Source organism: Pipistrellus hanaki (assembly GCF_964339955.1).
Source record: "Pipistrellus hanaki genome assembly, chromosome: 2".
In the NCBI taxonomy this organism is placed as follows: domain Eukaryota; kingdom Metazoa; phylum Chordata; class Mammalia; order Chiroptera; family Vespertilionidae; genus Pipistrellus; species Pipistrellus hanaki.
In genome coordinates this window covers 65794667-65813122 of record NC_140504.1, presented here as the reverse complement: position 1 = coordinate 65813122, position 18456 = coordinate 65794667, and the positions used below count along the sequence as shown (strand labels likewise).

Below are 18456 nucleotides of genomic sequence, written 5' to 3'. Positions count from 1 at the left end.
ATAAAGATGTAATATGCAAATTAACCCCACCATGCCCTCGCACAAGATGGCTACCCCCATGTGGTCACAAGATGGCCACCCCCATGTGGTCACAAAGTAGCCACCCCCATGTGGTCACAAGATGGCCACCATAAAATGGCGGGCAGGGGAGGGCATTTGTGGGCAATCAGGCCAGCAGAGGAGGGCAGTTGGGGAGGACCAGGCCTGCAGGGGAGGGCAGTTGGGAGTGACTAGGCCAACGGGGGCGGGGTGGCAGTTAGAGGCAATTAGACCAGAAGAGGAGGGCAGTTGGGGCTATTGGGCCTGCAGGGGAGGGCAGTTGGGGGTTATCGGGTCTGCAGGGGAGCAGTTAGGCATCGATCAGGCTCACAGGGGAGTATTTGGGGTGATCAGGCTATCAGGCAAAAGCAGTTAGGGGCAATCAGGCAGGTAGGCAGGCAAGTGGTTGGGAGCTAGCAGTCCCAGATTGTGAGAGGGATGTCCTACTGCCAGATTAGGTCCAATCCCTGGGATTAGGACTAAACTGGCAGTTGGACATCCCCTGAAGGGTCCCAGATTGGAGAGGGTGCAAGCTGGAATGAGGGACACTACCCCATCCTCCCAGTGCACAAATATTGTGCACCGGGCCTCTAGTTTTATGTAAGAGACAAAAGTGAAAGGATAGGATGGGATAGATGGGAACAGCTATGTTATGAGGTGTTTGGAAACCTATGAGAGAATCTGTTTACCTGTAATACAATTATTCCAGTGGGGGGAAAAAATAAGGTTGGCTATGTGAACAGTTATTCAATTGCAAAGGATCTTGAAAGCCAGACACCAAATTTATTGTTTTATAATTTATATAAATTAACCTGTAAGCATTGTAAACAATCAGAAGTTACTGAAGTCAGAATGCCCTGGCAAAAGTCACATTTTGGTAAGACAAAGGAGTATGGTAAAATATGTTTTCAAAAAGGGGTGGGGTGGGAGTGTAGGACTGAAGGATAAAGACTAAAGACCATTTAGGACACTACTGTTACATAATTCAGAGAGGAAGAAAGAGTACCTGACTTTGAAAGACAGCTGAAGGGATGGATATGAAAAATATTTCAAAGGTAGCATCCATAGGTCATAGTGGCTACAACTCCTGGATGAAAATGAATCATCAGTCACACATTCAAAGCACTAACACAGGTAGAGGTGAGTGCTGATGGGTGTATGTGGGTTTAAAGATTAAAGGATTATAGAGGACTTAAAAAAAAAAACCAAAAACAACCACATACTCTAGGGCCCAGATAAAGTGTGCTACATAATTAATATTTGCTATCAGTGCTGATTTGGAAAATATAACCAATTTACACTAATAAAAGAGAAACATGAAAATTGACTACACCTATAAGTAACGCCCACCTACACCTATAAGTAACGCCCACCAATCAGGAGCGAGTATGCAAATTAACCCAACCAAGATAGCTGTAGCCACTAAGTGCGCAGGCAGCTTGGGTTTCCCTGGCAATGAAGGAAGCCAACCTTCCCACCCACTCTGGCCGGCCCTGGCCTCCGCTCAAGGCTAAAAGTTTCAATTATAGAAGATAAATAAATCCCAACAAAAATGGTGGCAGACACAAAGCAGGAGAGAGCAGGAGGCTTGGGTTGCCCCCAGCGATGGAGATGGAGGAAGCCAAACTTCCTGCCCAGCCCTGGCCTCTAGTCAAGGCTACAAAGTTTCAATTATAGAAGATAAATAAATCCCAGATACTAGGACCTCCGCTTGGGTCGCAGGGGGGCATGGACAGCCTGCAAACCACCATAGGCCCATCGCCTAGGACATCCCATGCCCCACGCCCCCAGGGAACCCCCACCTGAACCTGGACATCCTTCAGGGCAAACCAACAGGCTTCCTCCCATGCACCAGGCCTCTATCCTATTTAATAAAAGAGTAATATGTAAATTGACTGTCACTCTAACACACAAGATGGCTGCCTCCATGTGGACACAAGATGGCCACCACAAGATGGCTAGCAGGGGCAGGCATTAGGGAAGGACCAGGTCTGTAAGGAAGGGTAGCTGGAGGGGACCCAGGCCTGAAGGGAGGGCAGTTAGGTGCAATCACGGTAGAAGGGGAGCAGTTAGGCATCAATCAGGCTGGCAAGGGAGTGGTTAGAGGGTGATCAGCCTGGCAGCCAGAGGCAGTTAAGGGAAATCAGGAAGGCAGGCAGGCAGTTGGGAGCCAGTAGTCCTGGATTGTGAGACGGATGTCCAATTGCCCATTTAGTCATGATCCTACCAGGAACAGGCCTAAACAGGCAGTCGGAGGGGTCCCAGATTAGAGAGGGTGCAGGCTGGGCTGAGGAACACACATCCCCATGCATGAATTTTATGCACTGGGCCTCTAGTCTATTTATAAAATGACACTCTCAAATAATTGCTGGGGAAAATCATTACATCACTTGTCTTCAAATTCCCCTTATTTATTTCTATAGGGGAGACCTTATGTGACAGCAAATTTAGTCTAGTGGGCCTTCAATAATAATCCATGTCACAGATAATGAAAATAAAATCATGATATCACCAGGGCTTCCCAATTTACATCAAAATCAAACTTCTTGTTAAATTTACATCTTATGTAAGTTTCTAACACAAAAATACTCATGTCAATCTAGAAACTGGTTAGTATTGAGAGAATGGAGCTCTTTTTATTCTTCTATAGCAATAAGAATGTCAGTGACTAATCCCAATCTCCAGGAAAGGAGAAAGTTACACAAAAGAAGAAATGCATCAAGGGCAAAACCTATGCCAGCCCCATCGTAGGTGCTGTCCACAAGTTATTATGGTAATCTCACAACTACCCTTGGAAGAATCCTGTCCCCATTTTATAGATAAGAAATCAGAATCATAGAGAGGTTAATTTCTCTAGTCATGTGGCTAGAGTCATGCAGTCAGGATTTCATCTGTGACTACTATTTCAGCCAAAGGATCTACAAACTTTGAAGTTATGGACACATTTTGGAACGAACCTTGAAAAGTCCTTGCCCTACTTATGGATAGACTTGCAATAAAACCAGGATGAAAATAAGGACCTTTCTTATTTCAAGTGTAGGTTTAAAAATTACACCAAAGATCAAGAAAAACTCTCTTTTACACCCAGCAAGAGCTGCTGTTTGAGCCTCCTCCTGAGCAGTGAGTACAGGTTTTTTCCCCTCTAACCTACATTTCCTATTCACTTCCAGATGTACAATTGATGTGTTGGTGCAGGTTAGTTACCATAGAAATAAAAGCACCTACTCAGTCATACTGTGTTCCATCACACTTAAACATGTCATGTTTTCATTGTTTCCCCTGGGAAATAATAGATTTCTCACACTAGGACTAACATTCAACTGCTTTAAAAAAAAACATTTTCCTCAAACAGGAACCCGAACCAGTGCTAACTTATGGGGGCCAGTTATTTGTAGAACAGTATTTTTCCCCTATATTACTCAGAAAGGACATTTTGACGAGAATTGTAAATAATATGTAAAATGAAAAAAATGTAAAGTATTTAATAAATTAAGCAAAGTAGATCCATTTTCTTCCTCTTTTTTATTATAATGTTGTAGACTTGCTATGATGACACTTTTTATTCTAAGCCTAGATTTTCACTTCCTTACAGCTTTGCTTTTTAAGCTAAATATTCTCTCATTCTCAGTACAATGCATTTTTTGCTAAGTAATTAAAAACCAATTGTGCTTAAACCTTTTCAGATAGTTGGTTTTATGCTGTCTAACTCAGGAGTTGGTTTCTAAAACCTCAAACTTAGCATCTCAAGGAAGAATGGTATCTATGGCATGTTTAAAAAAATGTTTTGAAATGAAGTGATGGGCATTTAAAAATAGAATTCAGAGTGTGCAGCTTTCCTCCGATCCTTCACTGGGGGAGGAGAATGACACATCTGTGTGAAGCTGCCAGAACACTGTTGCTGTGATTCTATTGAGCTTCAGAATGGAGGGGAGCTACAAAGACCACTCATAATTGCATCATCGTTGCCAAACATGCAGGCATTTTCCAGTACACATACTCAAGTTAGAAACAGAAATGACCAGGACACGCCCTAACACCAGAGCCTCCTTTCCCTGCCACCTTTCAAGTCTCTGAACATTCTACTGCACCCCTAACCATCACAGGCCCCGGCCAACTGTCAGAGCTTCAATACCAAGCCAGTGTCCTCCCAATGATCGATGAGGGAGGCTTTGGCTAAAAACATCCAGGAATAAGAGGAAAAGAGCGAATATAAAACTTTTTGGGCTAGTCTTAAAGCCTAATATCCATCCATAATATTTTTTCCTTCTAAGAAAAGCTATATCAAAATTAAAATAACTAACCTGAAAATGAAATTTTGGAAGATAAAACAATCCCTCACGAAATTGTAGGAGTTATCTTCTTGATAATTATATTTGGCAAAGCCATAATTGGGATAAGAAAATTAGAGGGGAAAACCACCGAATAAGAATGGTTTTAAATACATAGGGTGGGGCAAAAGTAGGTTTACAATTGTGAGAACAAAAAACACAGTTTATTCTTAGGTTATTATTTATTGATTATTGTATTATTTTTCCATAAGGACAACTGTAAACTTACTTTTGCCCCATCCTGTATGCTTTTTAACTTTTAAAATAAATAAATGTTCTGAAAACCACCTGCTTTCAAAACAAACCAATTTAATCACTGTAAGCATTCACTTCCATAGGAGGAACTATTTTCTTAGCACAGTTTTAATGTTCATGAAACACTACTGCTGTGTCCAGATCCAATTAGGAAGACATTTCAAAGTTTAGTCAATGGCCACACACTGTCTCTTTACAAATTCTTCACATTAGCAGTTACAGGCTTCAAATATGTTTCAGAAGTCAGGAAGATGGATCACCAGGTCACTTTTCAAAGAAGAAATTGTTGCTCAGCTGTAGGAAAGGTGGCCAGTAAAGAGCTTCCCGCTATCAGCTCCTCAGGCTCTGCCCTACCTGCAGAGAGACACCTTATCTGGAGATATGTCCTCCCCTGGGCAGCCTGCCTCCAGCCACTGAGCCAAGCATACAACACTTTCTCCAGTGCTCCTCATAACACTGGCCAAGGCTATGTCAGACCTGAATCAATTACACTGCTCCCTTGGCCCAACTCTGCTTTCTTCCCGCTTCCTTTTACAGTACATGTCATGCACTCCAAACTCTGTCTGTGTCCAATTCCAGATGCTACAATGTATAACATATGTCTTTTTCATTACATTCTCTCTTACTCCATTTACCACAAATCTCAGGAAAATGCTTGTGCATACCCATTTTCTGGAATTATCATGATACATAAGGACATACTTTTCAGGTTCTAGATTTTAATAAAAGGAATATAACTAGATTTCCCCTGCATTATCCTACATGGTGCATGGGAGAAGCAATTAGTGTTGAGAAGTTCTTTTCTCCATGAAGATCAAAATAAATCTTGCCTGTAAAATTTTAAATATAAAATACCATCATGCATATATGTATTCATTCAACATTTTTCAATACTGAGCACTTTCTACACACCAGGCACAGGTGAAAAAAGGCTGCCACTCTAGAGGAGTTTGCATTCTAGTGGTTTAAATAGACAACAAACAAATCAGAAAGTAATACAATGCCAGGGTCTGTGTAGAAAAATAAAGCAGGGCGAGGGGATAGAAAATGACTGTAGAAGCATCTATTGTTTCATAGCCACAGGTGGAGAGGGATTGCAGTAATCCACACATCTCTGGGCTGGCACAAGTCACATATACACTTAGTACATCAGTTTCCTAGAGAATATACGTCATTCCTGTTCTAGTGAAGAATTCATCACATTCAGCTTTCCTAAAATAACATTTCGGCATTGTAAGTCCACCTGCTGCATGAAACATAAAATCTCAGCTCTATGTTACTAACCTGTCTAGCAGATCTGTCTCAGAGAAAGAACAGCCTGAGACATCATAAGCTGTGGTCAGACACAGCTGTCTCAGGCAGATGGCATTATGGACAACATCATAAGCTTGCCAGATTTTTTAAAATATGAAGGGTTTTCTGCCTCATTAGTACTTCATGGCTGACCATTCACAAACACCTGGTCAAACTTCTTCCTCTGGTGAAATGCAACCATACATAGTCTTAATTCAAAAGGTTATACATTAGTCTGGCAGGTGTTGCACAGCGCTTGAGTTTCAATCCATGAACCAAAAGTCACAAGTTCGATTCCAGGTCAGAGCACATGCCCGGGGCTCTATCCATCGTAAAGGGCATGCAGGAGGCAGCCAATTAATATTTCTATCTCTTTCCCTCTCTCTCTAAAAATACATACATAAATAAATAAATCTTTATTACATAATCTTTATCCAAAGGATCTAATACTTTGATAATTTGTAAAGATATAGGCAGGGGGAAACCCTACCTTATACAGTTTGAGGTGAAAATTCGAAATCAGGACCACTGGTGACTTTGGGGGGCAATCAGTGATAGAGGCAAATTAAATTACTGTGCTCCCAATACTCAAAACCACTTGGTCCAGAAGGAATTCCAGGATAGCCTTTACAGGCCTCCAATTACATTATCAATATAATGAATAGCACAAATGACTGTTCTTTTTGAGAAAAACTGTGTTTGCATCTCTACTTTTGTTTTCTTCCTCATAGTTTAAGAGAACTTTGTCATCATCATCTTCAACACACACAGGAATACCAAGAACCACTGTGTCCTTGCTTAAAGCAGAAATCAAACTATACCTACCCTGTCTTTTGCTAAGAGGCAAAGGGGAAAAAAACAGATTTGAGAGTTTGAAGAAAATTAGTTCAAACTTAGCTTTTGTAATTTATTAGCTTTTTAAAAGATGAATTGTCTTAAGGTTATAAATTTCAGTTTTTGTATCTATAAAATGGGGAAAACAACACCCAATTACCTCACAAGGTCAGTAAAAGTATGTGTTTTGAAGTAATTTGAAAACTATGAAGTGATCTGCAAATGTATTGTTACAACTGGAGTTTATTTGTTTAGATTTCAATGTTAACATATTATTTTATATAATTTTGAATCGAGTAATAAAAATATATTCATTTATTTAGGAATTACTTATTCAGTATCTTCTGTGTTACACTATCCTATCTAACAAAAAAATAATATACAAATTGACTGTACCCCTGCTACACCCACAGGACACACCAACCAGCCAATCAGGAGCGAGTATGCAAATTAACCCAACCAAGATGGCTGCAGCCACAGAGTGAGCAGGCAGCTTGGGTCTCCCAGGCAATTGAGGAAGCCAACCTTCCCGCACACCCTGGCCAACTGTGGACCCCAGTCAAGGCTACAAAGTTTCAATTATAGAAGATAAATAAATCCCCCCAAAAATGGTGGCAGCCACAGAGCTGGAGGGAGGAGGCTTGTGTTTCCCCGGTGATGGAGGAAGCCAAACTTTTAGCTGGCCCAGCCTCCACTCAAGGCTACAAAGTTTCAATTACAGAAGATAAATAAATCCCCCCAAAAATGGCTGCAGCCACTGAGCAAGCAGGAGGCTTGGGTTTCCCTGGCAATGGAAGAAGCCAAGCTTTCTGCACACCTGGCCTGCCCTAGCCTCCACTCAAAGACTACAAAGTATCAATTCTAAAAGAAATAAATCCCAGATACCAGAGCCTCTGCTTGGGTCGCTGGAGTTGTGGCCAGCCTGCAAACAACCACAGGTCCCTCACCCAGGCTGCCCCATGCCCCAAGGGAACCCACACTCTGTTCTGGAACTCCCTTCAGGGCAAACCAGCCGATCCCCACCCATGCACCAGGCCTCTATCTTATCTAATAAAAGAGTAATATACAAATTGACTATCACTCTAACACACAAGAAGGCTGCCCGCATGTGGACACAAGATGGTCGGCAGAGGAGGGGCCAGGTCTGCAAGGGAGGGCAGTTGGGGGGCAATCAGGCCAGCAGTGGAGGGCAGTTGAGAGAAACCAGGCCTGTAAGGGAGGGAAATTATGGGCGATCAAGCCTGAAGTAGAGGGCAGTTAGGGGTGACGAGGCCAGCAGAGGAAGGAAGTTGGGGTGACCGGGCCTGCAGGGAAGGGTAGTTGGGGGGAGGGGACTCAAGCCAGCAGGGGAGAGCAATTGGGGGGGACAGGGTCTGCAGGGAAAGGCAGTTAGGGGTGACCAGGCCTGCAGGGGAGGGCATTTGGGCGGGACCACACCTGCAGGGGAGGGCAGGTAGGGGCAATTGGATGGAAGGGGAGCAATTAAGCATCAATCAGGCTGGCAGGGGAGTAGTTTAGGGGGTGATTAGGCTGGCAGGCAGAAGTGGTTAGGGGCAATCAGGAAGGTAGGCAGGTGAACAATTGGGAGCTAGCAGTCCTACTGGGATCGGGCCTAAACGAGCAGTCAGACAGCCCTCGAGGGGTCCCAGATTGGAGAGGGTGCAGGCTGGGCTGAGGGACACACACACACCCATGCACGAATTTCATGCACCGGGCCTCTCGTAGAGAATATAAAAATGATAACTATCCCTGTTTTCAGAGAGGGGGAGGGGAAGATGTGATTTTGGTTTTTGCCAACACTTATTCAGCATTTTCTATGTGCCAGACATCATAATAAATACTTTACATGAAGTACTTCTTTTAATCTGTAAAACCCCTATAAAAAAGGTAATATTTTAAACCTCATTTTATAGATGAGAAAGATAGGGATAATCAGTTTGAAAACCTGCACAAGGTCAGATACCTAGTAAGTGTTAAAAATATTGGAGTCAACTCACAGGCTCATGCAAGTTAGTTATATCCTTATACTATGTTATATCTCAAGTTGGGCAGAACACACACATACATCAACTACACTAATAAAAGAGAAACACGCAAATTGATCTTCTCTCCGCTACACCCACCAGGCAATCAGGAGTGAGTATGCAAATTACCTCAACAAAAATGGTGGCGGCCATGGAGTTGGAGTGAGCAGGAGGTTTGGGTTTCCCCCGACAATGGAGGAAGCCAAGCTTCCTGCCCACCCTGCCCTCTGCTCAAGGGGGCCCTCAGCCCCTTACCCAGGCTGGCCATATCCCCATGGAGTAAGAGTCCCCACTGGGGGGAGGGTAGCCAGCTTGATAACAGCCCTCAGCCCCTCACCCAGCCTGGCCATGCCCCCCCAGAGGGGACCCTCCCCCCATGGGGGCATGGCCGGCCTGCAAACCACCACAGGCCCTCACCCAGGCTGCCCCATGCCCCAAGGGAACCCCCAATCTGATCCGGGACACCCTTCAGGGCAAACTATCTGGCCCCCACCCATGCACCAGGCCTCTATCTATACTAATAAAAGGGTAATATGCTAATTAGACTGGGAGACCTTCCAGGAGACCTTCCAGACATTCTTCTGGACAAAGCCATGGTGGCAGGGCCGAGGTAGAGGCAATTAGAGGCCAAGAGGAGAGGGAAGTTGTGGGTGATCAGGCCAGGATGGGACAGAAATTGTGGGTGATCAGACCAGTGGGGGGTATTAGGGGTGAGCAGACCAGGAGGGGGGCCAGTTGGGGGTGAGCAGGCCATCAGTGGGGGTCAGTTGGAAGTTATCAGGACAGTGGGGGGAAAGTTTAGGGTGAGCAGGCCAGCAGGGGGGCTGTTGGAGGCAAGCAGGCCAGTGGGGAGGGCAGATGGGGGTGAGTAGGCCTGCGAGGGGGGCAGTTTGGGGCAAGCATGCTGGCACAGGGAGCAGTTGGGGGTGATCAGACTGGTGGGGAGGGGCATTTGGGGGTGAGCAGGCCAACAGTGTGGGGCAGTTGGGGGCAAGCAGGCCCACAGGCAGAGTGGTTAGGGGCAATCAGGCAGGCAGGCAGATGAGCAATTAGGACCTAGCAGTCCCTGATTGCAAGAGGGATGTCCAACTGCTGGTTTAAGCCCAATCCCTGTAAACCAGCAGTAGGACATCCTTCAAGGGGTCCAAGATTGGAGAGGGTGCAGGCTGGGCTGAGGGACACCCTCCGTCCCATCTACGAATTTCATGCACCAGGCTACTAGTCTATATATATCAAAGGCTTTGCGACTGTCTGACCAGTAGCTATGACATGCAATGACCATTAGGGGACAGATGCTCAACACTGGAGCTGCTAAGCTGCAGTGACTTAGCAGCTGCAGTTCTCGGGTGATACACCCCAGAACCAGAGAGGATGGAGCTCAATTCAGGGGAGTGCATCACCCGAGAACCATCCTCTCGCAATCCGTGACCCCTTGGGGGGTGTCAGAGAGCCCGTTTCAGCCTGAACCCCAGGCCAGGCCAAGGGACTCCCACTCACTCCACAGACACCTTCCCAGCCGCGGCACTGGCCCAGGTGCAGCTGGCCAGGAAGGATGGCAGATTTGACCCCAGGGCATGTCCAGCCTGTCTCACTCAGTCCCACCCTGCCAGCCACCTTCTAATTACTAGTAATATCCTTTCAATGTGCACAAATCCAAGCACCAGGGCACTAGTTTAAATATAATTTACATAAAGGAAAATACAAAATTCCCATATTAACTTGTGAAATATCTCATTCAGTAGGCTCTCTTTTATAGACTGGATTTACTTCCTAATTGAAATAGAGCAAAAACTGACTTATAGCAATGTCCATGTATCTATATACCAATCTAATATCATCCATTTCATTGTAAAGAATTACCATTTAATTGTCATTTTCCTATTATCAAGCCAATTCAACACTTCAACACAGGTCCATTACTAAGAAAAAGAACTTGATATCAAATAATATATGTTTCCATGAAAAAAAAAAAAATGACAGAAGGCAAATAAATTATTTTCAGTGTAAGAGAAGCACTGTGTTGCTTTTCCATAGTATAGACAGCAGGCTTCTGGCCCTACTTGCACCTCTGAATTTGTATATTTTCTACTGCATTTTATATATAGAATAATAATTTTCAGATCTACTTTTCAAATGACACACTAAATAAGGGATGAGGAAAGCCGGCCCAAGGGTTATAGAAGGCCTGAGAAATCATTTGGTCTGGTGGCTACCAAGTCATGAGTGGTGAACTAAGTAAATGTTTTATTAAATATAGCAGGCTAATTTTTAAGTTGATAATTTTGTATAGCCTTCAAATGATGCTATAAATATCCAAATGGCCCTTAGCAGAAAAAAAGGTTCCAGACTCTGACACTAAACCATGGCCAACAATGGTTTCTACTTGTTTCAATTCCCAGCAGAAAAAGTATACATATTGCTTGTTGGTCCTGTGTATATACCATGCAACTTACCAAACGATAGGTCTGAGCTTTCAAAACATTGAGATCAATAAAGTTTTCTTCATTATCTGTCTCTTCTTCCTTAGAAAAACAAAGAGTTTTAAAAGTTAATAATTATAAAGTTACCATTTAAAAAAGTATTTCCAACTTTCACATACACATTAAACCCTATATATAGACTAATTCAGGAAAGGGTATTAAAAGCCTAGTAATGTGTGTAAAGTTATTAGCAGCACATCTGTTTTTTTTGAGGATTTAACGATGCCATTTAAAATGGGCAAAAAATAGTGCAGTAAAGACCTGGGGAGGAATTGGAATGGGATAGGGAGGGGTTAATGGCTAGGTGGGGGGTGGAAACATCTGTAATAATTTCAACAATAAAGATAAATTTTTAAAAAATAAATGTGGGCTTTTTTTTTTTAACTCATTGATTGAAGAAAAAAAAAAGGAAGGGTGCCATTACTATGATAAATATGCATAAGAATAGAATAAGAAAAAGTCCCAAATAGCATATCTGAAACAGATAGTGGAAAAAGTTAATGGAAATTTTGAGTAACATGACTAAAATAGATAAAAATGACAGGTTGACAGACAAAATATTCTGATCTACTCCAGGGACCAATCACATTAATGAATGTTTTTGATATCTCTTATATGCTCAGGTTTATCAGTTAATTAGTTAAGTCACCAGTATTGTACTGCCTGGCCCATGGCCCCTAAATCTATTTAAATATATTAAATATTAAATCTATTTAATAATAATGAAATATATATTTATTTAAGATACTAACTTTGTGTCTTAGATATTAACTATCTAAAACAGGGATGGGGAATGTCTGGCCCCAGGGCCATATAAGGCCTGAGAAGTCATTTGATCTGGCCCTGCCAAAGTATTAAGGGTGAATTAATTAAATGTTTGACCAAATATAGCAGGCTAATTTTTAAGTCAATAATTTTGTATGGTCCGTGAATGTTATAAATATCCAAATGGCCCTTGGCAGAAAAAAGGTTCCCCACCCTGAACTAAAAGGATAGTTCAGTTAGATTCCAAGCCGGGTCCTAATCTCTGAGGCAATTTCTATGGAAGGTGGGGTCAGAAATGACCTTTTGAGAGGTAATTCTTTTCCCACTATACAGTAAATACAGAATCTGAGGTTCTATAAGCATGTATAAAGACAAAACATTAACTCCCCTTTCTCTTCAAATGTCTTTGTGGTGACAGTGACATACTGGGTGAAAGAAATTTAACAAGAATATTCCAAACTTAAGAATCTTACCTAATAATAGACAAACATGTAAACTGACCATACTTCCACTATGTCCACCAGCCAATCAGATGGGAATATGCAAATTAGGACAAAGATGGTAACAGCCCAGCTGCTCCAAGTGTGAGGTAGCCAGGCAGGGCAGGATGCCTGCTATGAGAGGGAGGGCGGGGGCAAAGGAATCTACAGGAGCAGCACTCCAGCCACAGCAAAGAGAAAGACTGCAGACTCCTCCGGTGTCTGCAGCAAAAAACAAAAATGGCAGACTCTAGCCAGAGTCTGCAGTGAAGATGAAGGTGGCAGACTCCAGTCAGAGCGAAGGCCTGGGTCCTAGGTGCCAGTGCTGGAAGCCAAGAAAAAAAAGGCCTATTGCTTGAATCTCTTCATGCAATGGGCCTCTATTATGGTAATAAAGCCAATGAAGTGTGGTCCTCAAGTCTAATAAAGAAAAAAAAACTGGGTGTTGTTCAGTGGGCACTTCCACATGCAGTTTTACAAAAGCAGCAGTGAAAGATTTCAAAGATAATCCTTATCTGCAAGAATTTAAAAGTATGTAAGACAGTGGTTCTCAAAGGTGGTTCTGAGACCAGCAGCTTCAGTATGGCATGGGAGCTTGTAAGAATGGAAATTCTAAAGCTCCATCCTTGATCTGCTCAGAATCTCTGGGGCGGTGCCACTAAAGTTATATGTGAGAACTATGCTAATCTTTGGGGAACTGGAATGCTTTTAGTAAAATATAGAACAATGTAAATGAAGTTTCCATACACTCAAGTGACATTTACTTTTTTAGGGAGGGGGCAGTGGGGCATGGAGGTGCAGATAAAACGGATCTGTTTACATCTTAAATCCTCAGCATATATGCAGATGCACACTTTTAAAAAGCAACTCAGTCTAGTCTGTGTTTGCACTAATGATGGTCTTTTTAACCAGGAGAGTAAACGATTAAAATGCCAATAATTCAACGCCCATGGGAGATGAGACAAGTTTATGTTTTTGCAACAACCTACTCAATATAGTTTACATAGGCAATCAATAAATACTTGTTGAATTTTACGGGGTTGAGAACTAATAGGTAAAAAAAAAAAACACCAACTTTAATAGTAGGTACTAGGGAAAGGAATCAAGTTACTAAACATTATTAAGGGAGCATTCAAAAGGAATCTATACTAATAAAAGGGTAATATGCTAATTAGACCAGATGACCTTCCAGACAAAGCCATGGTGACGAGGCCAAGGCAGAGGCAGTTAGGGTTGATCAAGATAGCAGAGGAGAGCAGTTAGGCAGATCAGGCTGCAGGCAGGTGATGTTAGGAGCCAGCGGTCCTGGATTGCAAGAGGGATGTCTGACTGCCAATTTAGGCCCAATTCCACAGGAATTGATTCGCCTCTAAACTGGTTGGGGTGTGTATGGAAGGCAACCAATCAGTGTTTCTCTTTCTCCCTTCCTCTCTACAATTAATGAAAAATATATTCTCAGGTGAGAATTAAAAAAAAAAAAAAAAAAAAGTCATTTGGGTGGTTACTGTGTTTCCCCGAAAATAAGACCTACTTACAGGTTTCCTTATTGAATGAAATATAAGGCATCCCCCTTGAAAATAAGGCACCCCCCAGGTTCTGTCTCAGAATGAAAATTAATTTACCGTAAACTGGTCGCTAGGAATCTATACTAATAAAAGGAATCTATACTAATAAAAGGGTAATATGCTAATTAGACCAGATGACCTTCCAGACAAAGGAATCTATACTAATAAAAGGGTAATATGCTAATTAGACCAGATGACCTTCCAGACAAAGCCATGGTGACGAGGGGTACTGGATTAGAGAGGGTGCAGGCCAGGCTGAGGGACACCCCTGCCGCCCATGCATGAATTTTGTGCACCAGGCCTCTAGTTCGAATATAAATGCACCCTCCTAATTCTCTTGCTGCCAGTTACTAATGATATGATTATACATAGCAGGTGATAATATTCTTTTGTGACCAATATTTACTTTTTCTTTAATAGTTATCAATGTGTCCTATCATGATTTGGACAAGTTAAAACTAAAGGTTTCTAGTTTTTACTAGTAGATGATTATAGCAGGACTTTATTCTGCTACAAATTATCTTTATCAGCCACCCCACAAACTCTGGAAACAAAATGAAATGACATCTACCCTGTTTTCCCGAAAATAAGACAATGTCTTATATTAATTTTTGCTCCCAAAGATGCGCTAGGTCTTATTTTCAGGGGATGTCTTATTTTTCCATGAAGAAGAATACGGTACACATTTATTGTTAAATGAAAATAAAGGAAATTTATTACCTGTATATGGTACAGTAGTACGGTAGTTGTCAACACAAACCAGACCAACTGTGAATCCTACAGCATCAAGAATTTACTCATTTATTCAATGACAATCATGTCATCATCTCCTGGAACATCATTGTAACAATCCAATTCCTGAATTTCCTGGTGAATTTCTTGTGACTCCATTTCTTTCAGAATCAGTGGACCAAATCTCTCATGTATCAAGGTGGGGGGAGGCGGATCACTTAAAATGACACAGGGGGGATTAGAGGGGGGGAATCAAAATGGCACAGGAGAAACCGAGGGGGGATTACCATTTTAGTAACCCCTTTTGATCCTCCTATGTCATTTTGATTGCCCCCTTTGATCCTCCTGTGTCATTTTAAGTGATCCCCCTCCCTCCTCCCCTGTGCCACTGAACACCTTCACCAGACATCCCCCCTACCCCTTTATCAGACATTTACCCCCTGGGGCCTGCCTGGGGACTGTCACTGGGCTTGCTGGGGCCTGGATCTGGGTTGGAGCAGGGTCTGCCACTGACTGAGAACCTTCAGTCATCATGAGGGCGGCCGCAAGCATCAGGTAATGTCACTAGAGTCAGACCAGCACTCACCACCTTCACCATGTCCCGTCCACTCTAATCCTCCAGTTCTTCTACATGCATCTGCGAAAGTCTCCTCCTCTCTCCCGCCCCGCGCTCACAGCTCACTCAGACCTCCCCTCCACCTCCACACAGCAGTGATGTTAGGACTCTGTAACATCACTGGTTGCTAGACGCCAGTCGGGGCGGCCCTAGCGACCAGTTTACGGTAAATTAATTTTCGTTCTGAGACAGAACCTGGGGGGTGCCTTATTTTCAAGGGGGATGCCTTATATTTCATTCAATAAGGAAACCTGTAAGTAGGTCTTATTTTCGGGGAAACACAGTAACCACCCAAATGACTTTTTTTTTTTTTTTTTTTTAATTCTCACCTGAGAATATATTTTTCATTAATTGTAGAGAGGAAGGGAGAAAGAGAAACACTGATTGGTTGCCTTCCATACACACCCCAACCTGGGATTGAATTCACAACCTGGGTATGTGCCCTGACTGGGAATCAAACCAGAGACCCTTGGATGCTTGGGACAACGGAATCACATCAGCCAGGGCCTACAGGCTTCATCTTTTTTTTTTTTTTAATATATTATATTTTATTGATTTTTTACAGAGGAAGAGAGAGGGATAGAGAGTTAGAAACATCGATGAGAATCATCGATCAGCTGCCCCTTGCACACCCTCTACTGGGGATATGCCCGCAACAAGGTAGTACATGCCCTTGACTGGAATTGAACCTGGGATCTTTCAGTCTGCAGGCCAACACTCTATCCACTGAGCTAAACCGTTTTTGGCTCTACAGGCTTTTTAATGATGATGTAGTTATCCTTAGCCAGAGGAATGGGAGAGGTAAGAGGACCCCTTAAAATAATATGACAGTAAGGAAGGAAAGAAAAATAACTTCAAGAGACACGCCGTAATCGGTTTGGCTCAGTGGATAGAGTGTCGGTCTGCGGACTGAAAGGTCCCAGGTTCGATTCCGGTCAAGGGCAGGTACTTTGGTTGCGGGGTGTGCAGGAGGCAACTGGTCGATGTATCTCTCTCATCAATGTTTCTAGCTCTCTATTCCTCTCCTTTCCTCTCTGTGAAAAGTCAATAAAATATATTTTTTTAAAAAAAGAGACATGACTAAGAGAACTAATAACTTCAGAAGCAATCCTTTGAGGAAAGCCTTGTTTGGACTTACGACTATAGAAGTTCTATAACTCACAGTTGGGAAGAAATATATGATGGTCTGCTTTCTATTTTGTTTCTTTAATTTACATGCCCAATAATGCTGCTTTGAACTTTCAAGGGTTCTCAGAAAAAAAATTACCTATCATTTTTTAAAGTTACACAGCAATGTGCTGACAGATGATTTTGTGGTCAAATATTTAATGAACACCTACTATGCATCAGATACTGCACAATAAATTAGAGATGCAAAAAAAAAAAAACCCACAAAATTATTTCTGCTCTCAGGGGATTATCTTTTGGATGAGAACATTTTGTTAGTTTTTTTAATCCTCACCCAAGGATATTTTTTTTTTATCATTGTTATTGATTTTAGACAGAGGAAGGGGGATAAAGGAAGAAACATCAATGTGAGAGAAAAACATCCACATTGATTGGTTGCCTCCTGCATGCATCCCAACCAGGGATCAAACAGAAACCAAAGTATGTGCCTTGACCGGCAATCAAATCTGCAACCTCCCGGTATATGGATGATGGTCCAACTAAGTAAGCCACCTGACCAGGGCTGATGAGTATGTTTTGTACTTTTTTTTCTGAGCATTTATAGCAGTTTCAAGTTATATGTCTTTAAAGCTAAATGTTGATGCACTAGGACCAGGTATCTGTCAATAAGCTAGTAACTAATCAACAGTTATTAAGAAGACAAGATGACAGGGGACAGGATGAGCTAGAAGAGCTCAATGGGGAAAAAGGAGGACATTTGTAATACTTTCAACAATAAAGATTAAAAAGAAGAGAAACAAGATGAGAAATATACCTGAGTAAATATACCTGAGTGAAGTGAAAAACTGGGAATATGTGAAGTCTTAAAAACTTTTCTAAATCTGAATAAAAAGATCTTTTACAGAAAGAATGAAGTCTAAACTCGTAAAAATGCCTCAAATAATAAGGACTTGGCCTATCTCCCCAGTTCATCGTAAGCCACCCTTCTCCCAACTCTCATTCAGGAGATCTGGCCACAAGTTTTATCTTAGTTACTTGATCAGGCTAAATTCCTTCCTGCTTCAGAGCTTTTATACATGCAATATAACTAGGGTCTCACTCAGTGCCTGCCACACAACAGGTGTTCAATAAACACATGTAGAATGAATGAATATATTTTTACCTTAACTTTTAAAATATAAGAATTCTTGTGATAAAAATAATCTATTAAATTGGTTAGTTTTACAATGGTTTTTTTCCTTCTATAATATAAAACATGTTAAATGTTCTGAAAATAAAATTATTACTCATAATACTGCTACTCATATATAACTAATGTTAACCTATTGATATTATTTTTCTTTATTCACACATTTTTCATAGCTGAGTTAATGTATATTGTAATATCATGCCCATGTAACAATTCTTTGTAAACAATTTTTTTTCAGTTCAATAATATTTATGTATTTTAAAATGTATATTCAGGTTGTGAAATAGACACACAGTGAAGAAGTATTTCATTTCACATGACTTTTAAACCCAGCAATTTGACTATATATACCCAGTGATTTTACAGTTGACACTAGAGGTCTAGTGCACAAATTTGTGCATGAGTGAGATCTGGCAGGCCTGCCCCAAAGGAGGCCCATCAGGCCAGGCTGGCAGCAGGGAGGGGCAGCGGGTGGTTGGCTAGCTAGCCCCACCCCCAATTGGGGTGTTGGTGTCTGATCTGGGCAGACCAGCCGGGGGGGGGGGGGGGGAGGGGGGGTGCTGAGGCTAGCCAGGGAAAGGGGCCTCAGGCAGTTGGGGGCCAACTAGGGACCGGGCCAGCTGGGGGTGGGGCTGATTGGGCCCAGATCAAGCTGGTTGGCTGCCACAGTGCCCTTCATAGCCACCAGTCATTTTGGTCGTTTTGGTTATTCCACTGTCCCATTCACTG

The 18456-nt window shown here is 42.3% G+C and overlaps 2 protein-coding genes across 3 annotated transcripts in view; both read right to left on the bottom strand.

Moving 5' to 3' along the window:
- The window catches only part of CIP2A (cellular inhibitor of PP2A), a 561728-nt gene that overhangs the window by 196648 nt on the left and 346624 nt on the right, over nt 1-18456 (bottom strand). The window lies entirely within an intron of this gene.
- The window catches only part of IFT57 (intraflagellar transport 57), a 73490-nt gene that overhangs the window by 43781 nt on the left and 11253 nt on the right, over nt 1-18456 (bottom strand). For both annotated transcript variants that reach the window (XM_084874043.1, XM_084874042.1), the window contains exon 5: nt 11227-11295. In XM_084874043.1, coding sequence (XP_084730169.1) covers nt 11227-11295 — 69 coding nt within the window. The remainder of the gene's footprint in view (nt 1-11226; nt 11296-18456) is intronic.